This window comes from Arvicola amphibius, chromosome 12 (assembly GCF_903992535.2).
Source record: "Arvicola amphibius chromosome 12, mArvAmp1.2, whole genome shotgun sequence".
Lineage (NCBI taxonomy): Eukaryota > Metazoa > Chordata > Mammalia > Rodentia > Cricetidae > Arvicola > Arvicola amphibius.
This window is the reverse complement of record NC_052058.2, coordinates 57,546,002-57,566,657: the sequence shown is the minus strand read 5'-3', so window position 1 is coordinate 57,566,657 and position 20,656 is coordinate 57,546,002. Positions and strand designations below refer to the sequence as shown.

Genomic DNA, 20,656 nt, shown 5'->3' with positions numbered 1-20,656 from the left:
AGTAGGTACAAAGTGACCTTTAATGGTTTAGTAAAAATCCTTTTTTAAACCCACAAAGGGATACAGAAATTCCATACTCAATAAATGTGGATTTTATAGGATTATATTTAATAATGCTATGCCCAGCTCTATAGCTTATTTTCATGTATTGTATATTAAAGATGTATTTCAAGGTCAATACAGAAAAACCTCACTTTTACACCTATTTCACGGAATCAAATTCAGTGATTTATAGCCATAGCTGTTGTATCCACTGCTAGATTTTTAACCAGTGTATAATCTGTAGTACCATAAATATCCTTGCAGGTGCATCTTTATTATATGGAGTTCCACTGCCATTGGATAAGTCAGTCTCAGAAGGAGACTTTGTGGGTTAGAGGATATATTTGAATTTTAGTAGGGACTATTAAAGACCATTGTTCTTTTTAACACTAGATCCATAAGTTCTTTTGACTTTGTTGGACTATTGGGTAAAAGCTATTTGAGTACTTCAGGATTGATTTTGGTTTGTTCCCACTCTTCTATGTGGGAGGCAGCACAGAACTTTATATCAACAATGTCATTGCCTTTTTGCTACTTTGTATGACCTTGAATATGACCATGATTTCATTACAAAATTCTGGTCTCTCTAATGCAGTTCTTTGGCTTTTAGTGCTAGGCCCTGAGGGCTGAGGGTGAAGAAGAGAGGTGCTAGAGAGCTGAAGCCTTATTATGACAGTTGACTCCCCTTACCCTAGCTTTAAGGTAGGGGAAATACTCAGTGTAATTTTACTAAATCTTTCTGATCAATATCCAGTCTTGAATATATGCTTTCTGGTAAACTGTTAAAGACAGCTATTTTCCTCATTCAAGGTCAGATATCCATAGCATAACTTATTTTAATTATTTTCAGTATTATAATTTTGTGGTGGTATTACATTATTAATATTGTTCACTCTATACTCTTATACTAGCCTTTTATTCTTAAAAGGAATTCAGAATCAAGGGCTTAGATTGCTACCAAAATGATTTTAAGAACTGTTAACTTACCAAGGTTTCCTAAGAATTTTATCTATGTTATGCCTCATAGTTCTGTCCCATCCCTACCATGTTCAGTGAACACAACCTGTCTTAAACCTTCAGAGACAGGTGACCCATTTAACAATGGGTTTTGGTCAAATATTTGATATTCTTTTCTCTGTGTTACATATATCATTCCCCTTGACTGTTGCTCACCAATCAAGTGCTAGATCAGTAAGCCCATCCTCTCCCTTCACTTTCTTCAGGTTCTCCCATGCATGTTGTCTGCAGCCAGCAGAGTAGGCTCTCACACAGCTCAGAGAACCCCCCTTCTAACTCATTCCCTAAATGGCTGTTTTCTGGCAACACGCCCATCAACAGCAAGAAGCACATACAGGAAGAGTGTTACAATACTCTTCTACAGCCAGGTAAGAATTTTAACCTAGGTTCCTATGGCTTCGATCTGCTCCTGAGAATATTAAGCTTAAATTTTGAAAATCAAGTGCACGTTGGAATGTCTCTATACTTCTCTTTCACGTCTTTAAACTGCTGGTTACACTCCCAGCCTTTCCACATAGTAAGGCAACATTACTTGAATTCATTTCTATGTTAGATGCTTTGGTATTTTTATGTCTTCTGCATCATAAATGTATCAAAAATAGTTGTAAAGATGTTAATAAAGACGTAGTGGAAAATGTTTTGCAAATAAGTTTGAGGAAGTGGTAGCTGAGTAAACCTAAATTTCTTAGCACCTTGATAACATTTAAGAAAATCTGTTTCAGACTTATTTGGGGGCTGGAAAGATGGCTCAGCAGTTCAAAGAACAAATTACTCTTGTAGGAAACCCAGGTTTGGTCCCCAGCACTGGCTTCTAACTCCAGGTCCAGGAAATCCAATGCTTCTGGCCTCTGTACTCACCTATGTATACCCACATACAGACAAACACATAATTAAAAGTGAATCTTTGAAAAATAAAGTTGATTGGAGAGATGGGTTAGGAATTAAAAGCACTTGCAGTAAAAGGCAAGTTCAGTTTTGGGAACCCACATAAAATAGAACCAACTACGTAGCTGTCCTTTGCCTCTACAGCTGCCCTGTGGCATTCACGCATGCAGAATGTGGGAGAGACCCCACAGTAAGTAATTTTTAAAACAACTTACTTGAGCATACATTTTTAGATACAATTACTAGGTAAGACTGCATCTGTATTATTTAGAGACTTGTGCCAATGAGCGTGTGAATATTTAGTCAAAGATCTAATGATGAGCTAATTGTGGCATAGTATGCTTGCTTCCTTTAAGTGTATTTGGATATTTTTAAGTAATTAGACTTTGTTTGCTTGCTCTTAACATTTTATGAGACTAATTCTTGCATATCCCATAGGTGGTCAGTTTTCTCACTCTATTAAATTCCCTATGAATGGAATCTCAGATGTGAAAACCAATTCAGAGGACAATGGAAACCTCCCAGCAGGTTCTAGTAAGCCTGAGGAGTGGCCTGACTGGAGTGAGCCTGAGGAGTCCGAGCACCAAACTGCCAGTGTTCAGCTGCGGCCCCATGAACCTTGTGCAGAGACCCAGCACAGGAATCCGAAGGCAGAGGAGTGCTGGGATGACTGTGATTCTAGCTCTGGTACCAAAGTAGACACAGTGGCTGCCACCTCTGCTGCCATGCCTGTTACCTCAGGAGAGCAGAAGCCCACTGCAGCACGGCTTCCTCTCACTCAGCACTCTACACCTTTGAAATGCAGCCCTTCCTCAAAGACCAGTCACATACAGTATGGGAACGTTAAACCACCAGAAGTGTCCCAAGAAAGACCCCTTAAAGTTCGGTCAGAACTTGGTTTAGGAGAAGAGTTCACCATACAAGTAAAAAAGAAGCCAGTACAAGATCCTGAGTTGGACTGGTTTGCAGATATGATCCCAGATATTAAGCCTTCAGGTACTTTCCTTATTTTGCCCGAACTGAGGACAGAAGTGATGGTCCCTGACAAGGACGACGTCTCCACAGTGATGCAGTTTTCCTCAAAATTTGCTGCAACAGAACTGACTGAGGTGAGTTCATTCTTTGTACTAAATGTGCTAATCAGGGTTTCCCTTGGAAGTCCTAGTTAACAATAAACAAGTATTTTTCTCAATGAAGGTATCATACATAGCTAATTAAAATGATCAAATTAAACCTAGAATCAATAAAACCAGTTCCTATAAATGATTTCTTTTCATGGTTATTGAAAAAAAAAAGACTAATCCCTCAGACATGTCCAACCTATTGACATGACAGCCATTATCATGTACAAAGTTTATAGTTCAAAACTGTTCAAATAATCACATTGCCAAACTAAAATCTTGGGGTTGGAGATGGCTCTGTGGTTAACAGTACTGGCTATTCTTCTAAAGGACCCAGGTTTGATTCCCAGCACCCTTAGAATGCCTCACAACTGTCTGTAACTCCAGCTCCAGGAGATTCAGTCGCTCTCTGACCTCTACAAGAACCAGGCACACACAGGTGGTGCATAAAAAATGCATACACACGAGACACCATACACATCAAATTAAAATAAATCTTTAAAAGAAACCTCCATTTGTGTTATACCATGTGTAGGGCTGTCCTTGGCCATGCTTAGGTCTACCTGCTGTACGAGTAACTCCTTGACTTAGGAAAAAATCTGACCAGTTTTACTGGACTATAGTTACTTTCCAATGGATGTGGCATGTAGCATTACAACCAATGCAATCTCACTTTAGCTTTTGGTTGTGAGGCATCAGTCTCTTCTGGTATTATAAACAAATGGGTCATTTTTAAATGCTCGGGGTATATAATTTGTATCAGATAGTTGGTGTGTTCTGTTGCAGGGAGAGGCAGAAGGCTGGGAAGAAGAAGAGCTGACCTGGGAAGATAACAGCTGGTGACAATGAGGGTGAGCTTAAACTTCAGGAAGAATTCTAAAAGAAGTAATACCTCAAAGCAAGCTGCATGGATGTTAAACCCCAAAGCAGCCTGTGTTCCCCAAACCAGAAGCTCTTTTTGCAGTCTGTGCCAACCAACTCAAGAATGAGACCAACTCAAGTTGCTGACTAAGCCGTGAGTGGCAGAAGGCTCTCAGTTCCAAATTCTAGGAAGAGCCTGTGTGTGTGTGCACTTGACCAAGGCCAGTTCCATGAAAAGTAAGTAGCTAAAGAAGTGCTTTTTCCAGGAAAATTCCGGGAATAAAGAAAATAAAAAATTCAATCCGGTAAGCTTAATTTTGTGCCATTCCTTTAAAAGAGTAAGCTCTACTATGAAATAATGACTTAATGAAAAAAAAAGTCTAGCAGTAAATTATAACTTAAAACTGCTAAGGTTCCTTAAGCAGCTTATTTATTTGTCTACAATTTATCATCTGATAAAAAGAACGGTCCCTCCTTGGACCTACCTGGGCAGTTACTGTTTCACGTGTATTATTACACTGTACCAAAGTTCTCAATGAGAAACATCCCCCATCTTGTTCTCTGTGTCAAATAAAGACTATTTTCACATTTATAAAAGCTTTTATATGTGCAATGAAAATGTACAAACATAATTTACATTCATAATTTCATTTACAAAACATCCAGGCAAGGCAGTTGATGAAGAATCAATCAGAGTCCATTCATGTGTTACCCTCAGGTATACAGCATTTTAGCTTCTCAATCTTTTCTTTTAGTGCCTCCAGTTCCACTGGCAGCCAGGCTGGAGCAGGGGCCTGTTGAAGTAACCACTCAGTTGTATCCAAAGCCCCTACTGCTGCTTGAAATGCTGACCTATACTCTTCTTCAAAGGGGAACTCGTGCCGGGCTCTTTTTGTACAAGGCTGAGAAATAAGGAAAGCATAAAACAAGTAATGTCGTAATGCTCATTTGGAAAACAATTTAAGAGAAATTTGAGAGAAACTGCAGTCATGGGACCCCAAAGTGCTCCCTCCCCATCTCTAATCATATCTCATCCTAATTATGTGGCAGCCAAGGAGAACCCTCCTATGCTAGGGCCCCCCACTGACAAATGCTGTCTTGCCCAACAACTATCAATAAGTATTCTTTTAAAACACCATTAAGAGAAATAAAATGTGATTTCCCAAATACTAAGTTTGTAAATGATGAGAACCACAGGCTCAAAACATCTTGCACAGGGGAGAAGAGGGACTGAGATCCAGACATATTTAATCAGTTTTCCAAAGGAATGTTACAATTTAAACTCACAGGGCTTATAAGTATAACTGGTTTATATTGAACTTTATATACTTCAGGCTTACAGCTACATCTTAAAAGAAAAAACAAAATTTACTATTTATTGCCTAAAATCCCAAATTATAATTTACTTATGTTAAAAACACAATTTTGAATGTACGTAGTAGTGTCAAATTTCTTCCAATTAATAGGTACATGTGATATTTAGAGAAAAGTGATTGAGGCTGGCTGGATGAGGAGACAAGAGATGAATTAAACATGATGATTGATATCTATGAGTCAGAAAATTTATGTCATCACTGATACAATATGTAACTTATAATAAAGAGTATATTTGTTAAAATGTTTTACAACTATTTTTTGTAGTTCTTGTCTGTTGATAACACTTCAGGTTTTGTTTTTGATGTGCTTTTGACCATAAAATGGGAATTTTATATGTTTAGACTTTGATATTCAACATGAGGGCAAGAATCAAACTAGTTTATCAATAATGAGCAAAGACGTTCCATTGTTTTACTATTAGCCATACTGAAAAGCAGTCCATACCTGTAAAGCCAACCCATCTGCTTCCTCTATAGTGGGTTCCAAGAAAGTGACTTTCTGTTTCACACGATCCACTCTGGCAACTTCAGTTTCATCTACAAATTCTGTCTGTCAAAGATCATCAAAAACCACTGACAAATTAGCATTCTCTACTAGATACCAAGGGGTATGAGATTTAGAAAAGGAAACCAACTAGTTTGTGTATGTTTGTAAATGCTGAGTGTTAAACCATTCTGGCTTGACCTGTGACCAGGCAAATTCTAGGTTAGGCAGACTCATCTTTAGTGCAATCTGAATACAATCCCCTTAGAGCAGTGGTTCTCAATCTTTTTAATGCTGCAACCCTGTAACACCTCATGTTGTGACTATTTCACTGCTACTACATTGACTGTAATTCTGCTACTGTTATGAATCATAATGTAAATATCTGACATGCAGGATATCTGATATGTGACCCCCATGTTGCAAAGGTTAAGGACCAGAGTATTCTTAAAAGTGCCTTAGAACATTTTTCACTACAGAATTAAGTGTTATCTCTCCAAGGAAAATAAATCCCAGCACTCAGGAGGCAGAGGCAGACCTGGTCTACTAGAGCTAGTTCCAGGACAAGATCCAAAAGCAACAGAGAAACATCAAAAACACAAAACAAAACAAAAAAAAAACACCACATGTACTTTAAGTTCAGCCTAGATAATAACACATCTATTTATAATGTTTAGTAACAACTCATATAAGTAATTTATAAAATACATAGAATCCAGTTAAATATGTGCTAAAGTATAATTTATACTTCCTGGTATTCTAAGACTGGTTTGACAGGTCTTAGTATTCCAATTACTCCCTTACATTGTAACACCAGAAATATATGCTGGATCCCTATACTTAAAATTTTTGACTGTACTGAACAACTGTAGAAACACCACTTTAGACACCCTTAATTCCAGCACTTGGGAGGCAGAGGCAGGAGGATCTCTGAGAGCAAACTTAGGATCTCACTGTGTAGCCCTAGCTATCTACAAAAATAAAGTCTGTCTCTGTATATTAGAAAAACATACTGATATCATACAAACCATAATTCTAGGCCTTATAATCATGTATAGCCAATTATGATCAGCAATGTTAGGGATTCATACTTTTTTATCTTAGTGCCAAGGTAATCAATGGTGGTATATCTCAAACTTTTAGGTACATTGACTTAAAGTGATTTACTTCTCTGATGTACGTTCTTTTGAGACAGTTTCTCTGTGTAACAGCTCTAGCTGTCCTGGAACTTGCTCTGTAGACCAGGCTGGCCTCAAACTCAAAGAGATCTGCCTGCCTCTGCCTCCCGAGTGCTGGGATTAAAGGTGTACACCACCACTGCCCACTGATTCATACAAGTTTTGTTTCCCTTTACATTTATTCAAAATGCTTCAGAATTCTTTCAAACACTCAGATACTGTGGGGATAGGCTCCAAGTATGAACATGAAATACATGCCCGAGATAATTTTATGTATAAAAGTATTTTTGTAAAATTAGTAAAATACTAAATATTACTAAAATGAGTAATTTTATGCATGACATACAGTTTCACTGCAAGGTATTTTCTATGTTTTTGCCTCACATTGGTGGCTCACAAAGTTTCAGATTTTGGAGTACTGGATTAGAGATGTTTACTTAGCCTATCTGTATTAGCATTGTGCAAAACACTCAGTAGTAATACAGCACTTGTCTAGCATATGCAAAGCTCTGGTTCAAACCCCAGAACCAAGAGGAAGCTAAGGTGATTACAAATAGATAATTTTAAAAATGATAAAAAATAAATCATGGGCTTTATACATAAATAAGTACCTTCTCCAGAAAGGCTACAACTTTGTTCTTGATGTCTTCAGAACTGAGACACTGTGGAACTAGCTCTTCATGATTTGTTACCTATTAAAAGATCAGTAAACAAGACAGATCGCGCAGAGTTCAACAACTTGTGGAGCCAATAGGTTTTTTTAACTACCTTACCTGAAAACTCATTTTAAAAGAAAGTAGTACCCAAGGATTCTCAGAGTTCTACAAAGACTTATATAATTTTGGCTTCTATATATGTGGTGCTGCGAGGTTTAATTAATTATTAAACCCAAGGCATGACTGCACAGAAATGGGTCAGAGCAGTAGCAATTCCAAAGGTGACCTTCCCCCAGTGCTGCTGAAGGCAGTGTCTGAGTCAGGCAGTTGACTCCAAATGTTTAATCCTTGCTAATCAGAGAATCTTAGGAAGAGTCACTTCATTTCTCTAGGCCTTATAATGAGGTTTTGTAAACATACAGATACCTTCTGAGCAGAAAATTTCACAACTGAGATACATAAGTAGCTCAGTATTTTTAAATGTTTTAGGATTAGGAATATTAAATTATGGGAGCATGGGGAATTTGGGAGATGGCTGAAGGGGAGAGGCAGGGAGGGGAGCAGAGAAAAATGTATAACTCAATAAAAAATAAAAAATTATTTCCTAAATAAAAATTTTAAAAAAATATTAAAATATACAGAGATCAATATGATAAACTGGTCTTACCTCAGCAAACTGAGTAAATGCCTCCAAAGTATGTTGCTCTAGCAGCCAATTCCTGTTGGCTAGTAGTAAAGCAAAGATACAAGGCAGGTTGGGCAGCACCTTGTCCTACAAAGAGAACCAAACCTTGCTGTAGAAAAAACTTCAATACAGGATACTGTCTACTTTTGGGACACATTATGTTCTTCTATTCCTTGCTCAAATTCTCCTAATAACTTCCAATTTCCTTTAGGGTGAAACCAAGGATTTACAATGACCTGCAAAGCTTTGTACTTGTTCTCTATACCCTGCTCAGAACATGGCTTTCTCCTTCCTTTCATATTTATACTCACTTATCACCCAAGTAAGGGCTCTTCTTATCCCCTCATACTGCCCCCCTCTTCTGCTTTATTTTCTCCCATAGCACTCGCCACTCACTACACTACGTGTATCACAACTTTGCTGTCAGCTGCTTCAGCAGACTGAGAATGGGGCTACTACACCGGCAGTAGTTAAACCAGCACCTCCACATGTGCTCATGTGAACCTGTCTTACAGCTATGAGTGCCGGACATGCTCATGAATCTCCCATCTCTTCAGGACCTGACCTTACCCGGCCAGGTCTGTAAGGCACTGCTATTCTGACAACAAAGCATTTGTTGTATGGATTCTGCAGCCATGCACCACCTACAAATCTGCATGAACAAAACAGCACTCTAGAATAAATTTATTTTATAATAAAGAATACATGTCTGAAACCAGCGTGGGCTACATCCTTTCCCAAAAAAAGGATGACTGCTTAAATGCAAGTTGGTATTTCTGTCAAAAGGAGAAAAGCTGTCACCATCTATGTTTATCTCATGAACCACAAGTTGACATGATAGAAACGGGTGAATTAGTGTCATTTTCTTGCGACTAAGTAAAAGAAACCTTTTAGAATTCAACTTCAAGGATTTTTATTCATGTGTACTGAAATACAGCCCGTCTTTGACTCTGAAAGGCTTTTCACCAGAGAGCTTTTTACATTCTCCCCTTTGACAGTAAAACAAAGACAAGAATCTAGAAATCCTGGGATTTTATTATAACAGTAAGACAAAACTCCTGGTTTAAGAGAATCTAATTTTGTTAGACGGTCTTAAAATTTGGTGGCAGTCTTCCCCTAGGTCACTAGAATATAATTTTGGAAGCAAAATACACACGTGTCATCTATACATACTTTACAGTATTATTAAAATACTGTCTCTAAAAATAAATGCTGTTTCATGAATCTAACCACACAATAACTTATTACCAAATTTCCTCACTAGACACTACTGCCTGTAAAACATGAATGACTTCTTCCTTTAGATAATGGCATATAACAGAATGTATCCCAGAGTATAGTAGGCAACTTGATAAATTATTTGAATGCTAACTCATATTTTTAAAAAGAAAATTACTTAAAAAGCACTCTATTTTGACAATGACCCTTCTTATCAGAAAGTATTTCTTTTTCCACAACTTTGTTAGTATAGGCACAAGATTTTAGCAATCAAAAACCTATACCTAGTGTGGTTCACATCACAACCCCAGCACTTGAAAGGCTGAAGCAAGAGAACTGCCTCAGGTTCTAAGCCAGGCTAGGCTATAGTATGAGACCCTGTCTCAAAAACAAACAAAAATCAAAAGCTTAAAATTCCCCTAGTCATTAGAGAGTGTTTTTAGATTTTGCATTTTTGTTAAAGAGTGTATTACCTGGATAGCCGAAGGTATAAAAAGTCTGCTCAGAGAAGATAAAAAATCCAGCACTGCCAGGCAGACATGGTCGGGAGGCTCCAATTTAAGTAGTGAGGTCAGTAAAGTTACTACCTAAAGAGGTAAGAACAAAAGAGCAGCTGTAAGTAGAGCTGCTTGCTACCAAGGTGTGGTTGTATGGGGAAGAGAAAGACAACAAAATCCAGAGCAGCTAGTCTGTAAAGCCTCAATTGTGGAAGCAGAGGGAGAGCATCAGATAAAGGAGTTAATATTTCTTCTCACCATAATAGTCTCTTGCCTCCAATTCGTGTACTTTGCTAATAAGCAATCAGAATTTTGTGGGAAATAGCTGAGTCAGGAGTCCTGGTGTTGTGGTGAATTCTGCATTCATGTAGTACTTTCAAAGTCACTGTCAGCAGCTAGCTATGGGGTTACAGAACACTGCCTCCATGAACTTAAGGGTGATCCTCTGTTTCCTTGAAAACATAAGATTGTTTTCAAAGACTGATACTGCTGAATTCCTTTTTTGGGCCCCAGCTTACCTGACTGGGCATAGGCAAATTTACATTACCATCTGTGTTCCAAAATCTGTGCCAGCTAAGCATTTTACATTTTCAATTCTACTAAAAGAAATTCATTATTTAAAGAAATGATTTGCAAATTTGTTCTATAAAAAAAAAACAGTAGATTTGGGCTTTAAAAGCGACACATTCTGTGTTGAATATATGGATATTAATATGTCAAATATCACACAATACTAATATATACTCAACAATCTTTAAAATGTAAAAAGCCATTCATTGCTCTTGGGTTGAAAATAATACAGTGAATTAAACCAGGAGGCTTGTTTGGCAGCTCCTAACAATGGAAAGGGGCAAAAGTAAAATCTACAAACTACACAATCCCTATTTGAACACTGCAACTGTACAGCTGTAGTTGCTTAAAGCTTTTTAAGACTTAAGTACTTCTTAAAATTGTCGTATTTAATTTTTCAACATGAACCTCAGAAATTTCAGTCAGCAAATTCAAACATTACTTCATCCAGTATGTTTTCCCACATTCTTTATTTGCAATAGTCCACGTTACACACACAGTAACTGAATGTAACTAATTAAAGTACTTGCTTACTAAGCCAATTTATATATACAATTAAACAGAAACAAAGCCTGAAACAAAGCTTTACCACCTACTTTTAGTTCATTTTATGTTCCATTTCACAATATATGATGACAGGATTCCACCTCTTCCATACTTTTCCTAAATAAGAAGTTATTTCTACTATTTTTTTTATGCTTCCTGACCCTGAACTAAAGCTAACGGGATTTGGCAGATCAATTCTGTCCAATATGGACTCATTTCAAAGCTCTGTCATTTCAGATAAGAGGAAGGCATTCCCATGTTTTGTTGCCTCAGAAGCAGCACCTTAGAGACACTCCAGACAGTAAATCTGCCAATGCCCAACCAGATAAGCTGCGGTCAAAGAAGAAATTCACAGTACCAGTTTTAGAAAGCAATCTTTTTTCAAGGAAACAAAGACATGGTAATGTTGCAATCTCAAAGCTAGCTGTTGGCAGTGCCTTTGAAAGGACAATAAATGCAGAGGTCAGCAAACTTGGTTATTTCCTGGGCAGTCTGGCAGGCTATTTCCTGGATTGTGCCACACAAAATTCTGACTACTAAATAGCCGAGCATAAAAAGCCTAAAGGTGACCGAGAACAGACAAAGGCTGGGTTAGCAGCAAGAACACTAAGAGAAGTGAGAAGGTGACAATCTTGATGAAAACAAGTAAAGCTGACACATGCGGTTTACAAGGAAAGGATTACAAAGGCTGGAGATGGATGCAGTGTTTGCCTAGTATGTACAAAGCCCTAGATTCAATTCCCAGCACTGCATAAAAATCTGATATGGTGCCACATGCTTCTAAAGATAAAGGATGAGAAGTTTAATGGCATCCTCTGCTACAAAATGAGTCTGAGGACAGTCTGGAAGACAGGCAGAAGGAAGAGGAGAAAGGATTAAAGGGCTTACAAGTAAACCAAATAAATCACTGCAGATTCACAAACAATGAGGAAAGAACCAATTGGGTCGCATTATTACCTGACTTATCAGCTGTGGATCTACAGTTTCGATGAAAAATGTCAGTAGCTGAAGTAAAAGTCGAAATGCTTGTTGAACATAGGGTTGACTTAGTACCTAGAACAAGAAAAAAAGTAATTTTGGTGAGAATTTCCAATTACATGATAGAAAAAGAGTTAGCTTTTCATCAACTTGACACATACACAGTTATTTGGGAAGAACCTCAATTTAAAAAATGTCTCTATCCACCTGTAGATAACCTGTAGGGCATTTTCCTAATTATTACTGATAGGGGAGGGCCCAGCTCTCTGTGGCTGGTGTCACCTGGACAGGTGTCCTGGGTGCTATAACAAACAATAGGAGCACATCAGTAGTAAACAATCACTGCTCCAAGGCACCCTCATGAGTTCCTGCCCGACTCTTCTGGATGGTGGGCTGTAAGATGTGACAAAATAACCCTACCATCCTCAAGTTGCTTTTGGTCATGGTGTTTACCACAGCAGAAAGCCTAACTTACACACATGAGAATAGCTGCAATAGTATTCTACTAAGCATTTATTATATACCAGTTGATACGTGGTTTAGAATTACTACCTCACCTATATACTTACATCAGCTAAGTGGTAGATATTATCATCCCATTTTAATAAGAAAACATAGGGTGAGAAAAATATTTGCTCAAGATCACATGGATAGGAACTGAGGCACCATTATTCAAATAGATGATTTAAAGGGATCTAATTACTGTAGTTGGCCACTTAAAAACCTGTATATCCACGGGTGTTGGTAAAATTCTACCTCTTCATAGCATGTATGTCATACTGCTGTGAAGTCACATCCCAACCCAGGCATCGGAATGTCTACTAAGTGCTGTGTTGAACGCAGAGCAGCCCCACTGAAGTGACACAGCTGCAGGATGGCAAGGTGGCCACAGGAACGGATCATAAACCTGGTCTTCCGGCCGGACTTAGGGTGTAACTCGGTGGTGGAGCACAGAGGAAGCCCTAAATTTGACTTATAGGAAACCTGAACCCCCCCAAATCTATTATCTGCAAAATAATTTCTATTACTTCCCCAAAGTTTTTGTTTTGCTCAACTTCCACTGGTTACCAGAGGCACATGCTCAGTTAAAGAAAACAAACATTGTACTTTAAATGTTTAGATCTTTAACATAACCATTTGTAGGGAATATGTTCTAACTTTAGCCTAATAAACACTTCATTTCCTGGCTTTGCTAGGAAGAAGAATACAAATTAGCTACAACACTTACTAGTCCCTTTCACTAGTAAGTAACACACTATTTTGTCAACCAAATTACTACTTAAAAAAAAACTTAAAATCACGAACAGACATCAATCCAACAACAACAACAACAAAAAGATGAAAATTGATTTTTAAAAGGGTCCAACAAGTTCATAAACATAGATAGAGGGACTGTGGTTTGCCACTGTGGTAGGGTCTAAGATTACTGGAATAAAATAAACAACAACAAAAAAAAAACTGCCTGAAAGGGCCTAAGGAGATGGCTCAATCAGTAAAGTACCTGATGTGTCAAAATGAGGACCCGAGTTCCTGATCCCCAGTTCCCACAAAAAACTGAATGTGGCAGGGCTCATCTGTAATCACAGTGCTTTGGGAGGAAGGGGTAACAGACACAGACTTACCCCAGGAGATCACTGGAGCTCCAGGCTCAATGAGAGATCCTGTCTCAAAAAGCACGCACACACACACACACACACACACACACACACACACACACACACACACACACTCCAAAAAACATGTGCATACACTCCTTTATCCCCTATGAATATATAACAACTACCCGAGAGAAAATACAATTAGGTGAAATCTAATCACAACTTTTACTTATCACCTCAAGAAATTAGAAAATTTAATCTATAGGAATATTCTAATATTCTCTTGTCAACAATATTCTATAGTTTTTAAAGAAAAGATGAGTAGCTTTCCTTACTTGTTGAATGCTTATAAAAGCCCAAAGCTGACCCGTGACTTCAATAACTGTAGTTTGTTGTCTAATATCCAAAGCATCACCAGCAGAATTACACACAGTTAGCAAGGCAGAGAGTGCTGTGTTCTAAAGGGGGAGAAAAGAAGAAAGTTTCAGTTTCCAAATCTAGTTTAAAGGACCAGAGGCCCAATTATAAACAGCGTATGAGTTACTTATTAACTGTTCATAAAATCCACAGAGATAAAGCCATTCTTTTCAGCTTTTTAAAACATATATATTAAAGTTTTAGTATAATTATAATACTAAGATCAATTTTCCTTGCATGTTCTCCTTTTAGATTAAAATGTTCATTTAAAATAGCAACAACATTGACTTTTACTAAGCTTTTGTCCTAGTTTTGCTGTTGTTGTCAACTTAATACAAGTGTAAATTATCTGGGAAAAGGAATCCCAATTAAGAAAATGCTTCTATCAGGTTACCTGTAAGCAAGTGTGTAGGGCATTTTCTTGATTGGCTAAGGGTGTGAGAGGGCCCAGTCAACTGGGGGTTATGCCACCCATGAGCAGGTGGTCTTGACCGTGGATAAGAGCAAGCTGAGTAAGTGATGGGGAGTAAGCCAGGAAGTCCTGTTCCTTCATAGCTTCTCCTTCAGTTTCTGCCTTGAGTTCCTGCCCTGCTGTCCCTTCATAATGGACTCTGAGTTGAAATAAACCCTTTCCTCCCCCAAGTTGTTCATGGTCATTGTGTTGTCATACCAATAGAAACCTAACACATGGTGAGCAAGGTTAGCCTAATTTAAAGTACTCATCAATAGAAAGCTACATTATTTTTTTTCAACACTGTGCACCCAGCAATCTGTATAGGTTACTAGATAATTTTTATTTCTGTTTTTTACCATGAGATGCTACAGAAACAAATTTTATAAGCAAATGAAATACTTAAGAAATATAGCATCTAGAATTTGAAACAGAAAACAAACTTTTCTAGACTCATTTTTGTTTCTACATACAAATACTCAGATCTCTTTCTGGCTTATACTAATGTCTGGGATGGTATATATAAGGAGAAGGTAATATTTTAATGTAATAATCAGTAATTATAATCCTATAATTCAATAGCTACAACCCATGTTAAAGTTGCCTTATACCATTTCATTCAAAATTAATCTACTTCCCTTTACAAGTAAATACGTTCAACAAGTTTTGCCCATAATTTAAAAGAAGTTAATTTTACAACAGTAGTGTTTTTACATAATACACTCAAAATATTTTTTATTATATAAACAGTGTAATACATCTTGAGAGTCTACTGACTGGGTTCGCTGAGTGATTAGAAACTAGTGCATATTAAATACAAATGACAAGCTTAAACTGACCCACTCATGATTATTAGCTGTGATAAAGTAAAGCCACAAAAACTTCTTTGGTTTTATGTAAATGTTTTAAACTATCTTAATAATTGTGGTCAACTGCCATTTTACAAAAGTATAGAAAAACAACTTAGTGTGGAAACATATGCCTTGAACAACTTCCAATCAAAAATTAAAAAGAAAGCTTCTAAGACCTTGAATGTATGCTTTTATCCCTGCTATGTTTTTTATACTTATCATAGCAGTATTTATTATACTGTGTACTGCTTAGCTAGAATATGCATCTACAAGAATAGAAGGGTTTCTTCATTTTGTTTCCTGTTATATCTATTCCCCCAATGACTAAAACAGAATTTATTACATATGAACACTCAAAGTTTATTTGTTAAATAAATGAATAATCAAATGAAGACTAAAGTGGAAAATTCAACTGTATATACTAGTCCATTTTTTAAAAATCATGTATCTTCTACTTCTAGATGAACCTCTTTTTTTGTTTTATGAGAAATCAGTTAAATAGAAAGCTATGTAAAGGCTCAGAACAGTTTGCTATAAAATGCATGTTGTATTTTGTCAAATAAAACAATCATATCTAAGATGGCCATAATGGTACACACCTGTCATCCAGCACTAAAGAAGCTAAGATCATGAGTTCAAAATCACCTGGCCTACTCAGTGATGAGATCCTCTCTAAGGGTGAGGGAGTGAATTATATCTGCTTAATCAAGATAGGTGCTACCAAAAATAGTAATGAAATGCTGTCATGCTTTCCAAATGTGTCTTACCCAACAGAGGAAACCTCCTGCTCAATTTATATTAATCAATAAAATTTTCTCAAAGGTCCTTTTATAATGTATAGATCTAAAAATACTGCTATGTTTTGAAAGAGAAGACTAGCAATTACCTAAAACAGTGCGAAGTAAACTCCCGAATTAATCAAAACTATCTCACCAGAGAGTCAAGTTCTGCCAGAGTATGACTGCTGCTCAACCAGTCCATGCACTGCACTGTGCATACTCTGATCACATCGCATGCAGCTTGTTTCCTAAGATCAGCAGATAATGCCTGGAAGGAAATACACTGCCACAGAGGCAAGTTGTCCACTTCTTCTGGAGAAAATCTCCGGATAAATTCCACCTGAAATAAGTTGAGAATAAAATGAGCAACTTCAGATCACTGGATATACAAGAACTGAATATTAACTTCAACACTTATGTCAGGTATATGACACAACTCCAACATTCAGGAGACAGAGTATAGGATCTTTGCAAGTCTGAGGTCGCCCTAGTCTACAAATGAATTCCAGGAGAGTCAGTGCCACATGCTAAAAGTTTGTCTGAACCAACAAAAATATTTTAAAATCTGTTTCTTAAATGCACAGTAAGATCACTGGGTACCAGATCAACATAACATAAATAAGCACAATGATTTTTATTGCTACTGTATTTGTTTCCAAAATGAAAAATCATGCTTAAATGAAGCATGATATAAAAAGCACTAAGAAATGATAAATAATGCATTTCATTATTATTCACATCAGATATTTTATCTTCTTTCTACTCATTAGATCTACTATCTTCCAAGTACTCATCACCTTATATAAGTACACCTTATGTCAAATTAATATTCTAGATATGGCAAGAATAATCCACCATGTTCCTCGCTTTTATCTTAGCATTTCTGCATTTGAGAACATGAAGTCAAGGTCATATGTCCTGTTTCAAATGGATTAGCTGGCTCTGCTCGGACTTAGAGGACATACTAAATTAATTTCCCAAAAGGAAGCTATAAAACAAAAAACAACCACAAAAAGATTGTGATAGGTAAATACAGTCTTCTACTGAGATGGAATCCAAAGCATTTATTGTGTTAACAGAAACAAGATACTGTTCTTTTAAAATGCAGATGTCAAGAAAATTCAATAAAGATATGAACTAAAAGTTCAAAACACAGTCCAACTGTTAGATTAGAAAAAAACAGTGTATTTAATTGCTAAATTTGTAGAACCTAATTAAAAAGTATACTAGTATATTTTTAAAGAAATGAGATAGTTCAATTTATAATATTTAAACTTCACAAAATATATGAAAACTTGTCATATATTAAAAACTAAACAAAAATTCCTCCTAAGTCCAAAGCAATACAACTAAATTTGATAGTGCCGGACCTTTCTATTATATATTTGTATATGAACTCTATTTAATTTGCAGAAAATAAATATCTAACTGACAAAACATATAGTGGCATTTCATTTATATTTTATTAATAAAGCTTGCCTGAAGATCAGAAAAGTAAAACAATCACACTGGTCAGCCTTACAGACCAGGCACAATGACACACACCTTTTAATCCCAGTAGCCACAATGACACACACCTTTAACCTCAGTAGTCACACTAGCTTGCCATAGAAACCTGGCAGTAGTAATGCATACCCTTTATCCCAGCACTAGAGAGGGTTATAAAACGGGAAAAAGACAGCTCCCAGTCTCAGTCTCATTCTGAGGTTTCCTGGAGGCTGGATCACCATTTTCCTACTGAGGTAGAGGTAAAAGCCAGTGGCTGGCTGCTTTGCTTCTCTGGTCTTCAAGTTGAACCCCAATGTCTGTCTCTGAGTTTTTATTAACTGTGCATCAAAAACAAGCAAGAGACTGGTCACCTGCTGTGACAGAGTCTACAAATAGAAAAAAAGGATCCTTCAAGAGCTGAGTGTCAAGCCAGGAGGTAGTGGTGCACACTTTTAATCTCAGCACTCGGTAGGCAGAGGCAGTTGGATCTCTGTGAGTTTGAGGCCAGCCTGGTCTACTGAGTGAGTTCCAGGACAGCCAGGACTGTTTGACAGAGTAACCCTATCTTGAAAATCAAAAAAGAAAAAAAAGAGAGAGCTGAGTGTCATTTATAATAAGCAACTTCAGCAGAAAATTAAAGTGCATCAAGAAAGCCATGATTTGACTGGAGAAACCAATTCAAGAACCATTCTTACTTATAATAAGGTTGAATGAATCAACATATGTGTCCCCGTTCAAAAAAATATACGACACATAATAATGTCCTACACAATAAATGTTTTTAAAAGGTGTTACCAAAACTGATCACTTCAGAGTTCAAGACTCTATCCTAAGGTTGAAACATCACTTTAAAGCTACTAGGGCTAACAGTTCAAACAAGAGGAGTGGCTTGTAAGAAAACACTGTGCAGAAAATTTAGATTCCTCCTTAAAACTAAGAAGGGCTTAAAATTAAAATGTAGTAAATTTCACCTTACATAAAAATACTAGCACAATGTGATGGTTACCTTTAATTGAACTTGACACAATCTAGAATTAGCTGGGCAGGGAGTCTCAATATGCAACTGTTTACATTAGGTTTACCTGTGGGGGTTACTGTAATTAAGTTACCCAGCCTACTATGGAAGGGAGTCCTAAACTGTGAGAAAAGTGGAGAAACTCAACAAGGCACAAGCAAAAGAGCATGGGTACATTCGTTTCTCTCTCTTCTTGACTGTGGGTGTGATAAATTTCCTGCCTTGACCTCCCTGCAATGATGAATTTTTAAACCTGAAATTTCAGCCAAATCAAGATTCCTCTTCCTTGAAGATGCTTTTGGTCAGTGTTTGTTATCACAGCAATAGAAAACTGTAACACACAATTATTAGTATGTTTAAATAAAGGACATTCCTTTTTCCTCAATCAGGAAACATCTAAAATAAGAGTCCTGAGTTATAATACACATTCAACTGTTATTCCCATGGAAAGAGAAACACATCTTAGCATGTGTCAGCTTTCAGCAAAACACATTCATTCTGATGTGTGTTAATAATGCTGCATCACTAATATAATCAGGATTCAAGACAAGACCAAAGGCTTTACTGGCAAATTTCTTTCATGTGGATTCCAAGCTCGACTCCTTGTCAGAATCACATTAAGTGCTTAACAACAAAAGCCAATTGCTGAGCCTTATTTACACCCACCACTGCATTTATTGGCCAGAGTCCACAACTTGTTTTTAAACGTAAACACAAATCTGCTACAGAAGTTCCAATGGTACCCATCTACAACGCTTCACAAGGCTACTCAGGCCCATGAGATAAGAAACTCAACCATGGCAAATCTTGTTGACTTCACAACAGTAAGCAACTGAGGCTTATCATACTTGGAATTTTTCCTTAAAAATCAATTTTACTTACTCTGAAAAACTAAGATACATCATTCAAAGCATAATAGAATTAATAAATGGAACAAAGACACAAAGCTATCTCATTGTCCATCCTAAAGATATTAAAGGAGGAGGTATTCCAGGACAACTGAATCAGATTTTATCTGTAACTTGAACTGAAACAGGGACATCAAAATCTACACAGACCTAAAATCAATTACCAAAGCATCAATGTTAATTTGTGCTCTTTAAAGGGAAGGGAAACTGAGTTCCATTTTCAGAGCTGACTAAAGACACTGACACAGACAATATCCTTGCCTGATGGGGTGGGGCCATGAAGAAAAAGAGACGCTTCAACAGGATTGACAGGTTGGTAAGCTGGATACACTCTCCAGGGCAGGATTTTATCTGGAAAGACAGGTGAGAAAGAAGAGTTAAAACAAGAGAGTCAGTTTGTAAGGCACAATTATACACCAAAATACTAATGACTCCTTCTGAGAGATTGGACTATAACTAATTTTAAATTTTTTTGATATTTTTAATTTATGGCTATTCTTTAATTTCTTTGCTTCAAAGAAACTTGGTTGCTTTAATAATGAGAAAGGAACTTTTGTGTTACATTTAAGAACATAGTAATACAGTAATTACCACTTTGACAATAAGATAGTATGTTAATGTTATTACTCAAAATAATTTATGTAATTTTAAGGATCTAAACACACTAATGTATAGCAAAAGCTGAGTTATCAATTATAAGGTAATCCTAGCCCTCAGAGGCTGAGGCAAGCACAATTTGAGTTCAAAGCCAGACTAGGCTAAATAAGATATCTCAGTCTAGAGAATAAATAAATAAATACATTAAGAGAGCAGGAGAGATGGCATAGCATGAAGAACATGTAAGTGGACCCAGACTATGTAGGCCACTTACAAACCACCTGTGACTCCAGCTCCCAGGGGTCTGACACTTCTGGCCTCTGGGCAAACCTGTATTTACATACATATAGAGGCACACAGAATCTAAAAAATTAATATTTTTATTATTCAAAAATAATAATTTAAAAAAGTAAGTAACAAAGACTGAAGTTCTGAGAC

General features: G+C 36.9%; 2 protein-coding genes across 8 annotated transcripts in view; one reads left to right on the top strand and one right to left on the bottom strand.

The window, feature by feature from the left end:
• Scyl3 (SCY1 like pseudokinase 3) overlaps nucleotides 1–5,557 on the top strand; it is a 28,539-nt gene extending 22,982 nt beyond the window's left edge. For all 3 annotated transcript variants that reach the window (XM_038309532.2, XM_038309533.2, XM_038309535.2), the window contains 3 exons: nucleotides 1,266–1,427; nucleotides 2,383–3,053; nucleotides 3,852–5,557. In XM_038309532.2, coding sequence (XP_038165460.1) covers nucleotides 1,266–1,427; nucleotides 2,383–3,053; nucleotides 3,852–3,908 — 890 coding nt within the window. In that variant the 3' untranslated portion in view covers nucleotides 3,909–5,557. The remainder of the gene's footprint in view (nucleotides 1–1,265; nucleotides 1,428–2,382; nucleotides 3,054–3,851) is intronic.
• C12H1orf112 (chromosome 12 C1orf112 homolog) overlaps nucleotides 4,515–20,656 on the bottom strand; it is a 43,252-nt gene continuing 27,110 nt past the window's right edge. For all 5 annotated transcript variants that reach the window (XM_038309526.1, XM_038309527.1, XM_038309528.1 and 2 more), the window contains 9 exons: nucleotides 19,883–19,972; nucleotides 16,365–16,550; nucleotides 14,048–14,170; nucleotides 12,094–12,189; nucleotides 9,997–10,110; nucleotides 8,288–8,392; nucleotides 7,576–7,656; nucleotides 5,748–5,852; nucleotides 4,515–4,828 (listed from right to left, as the gene is read on the bottom strand). In XM_038309526.1, coding sequence (XP_038165454.1) covers nucleotides 4,628–4,828; nucleotides 5,748–5,852; nucleotides 7,576–7,656; nucleotides 8,288–8,392; nucleotides 9,997–10,110; nucleotides 12,094–12,189; nucleotides 14,048–14,170; nucleotides 16,365–16,550; nucleotides 19,883–19,972 — 1,101 coding nt within the window. In that variant the 3' untranslated portion in view covers nucleotides 4,515–4,627. The remainder of the gene's footprint in view (nucleotides 4,829–5,747; nucleotides 5,853–7,575; nucleotides 7,657–8,287; nucleotides 8,393–9,996; nucleotides 10,111–12,093; nucleotides 12,190–14,047; nucleotides 14,171–16,364; nucleotides 16,551–19,882; nucleotides 19,973–20,656) is intronic.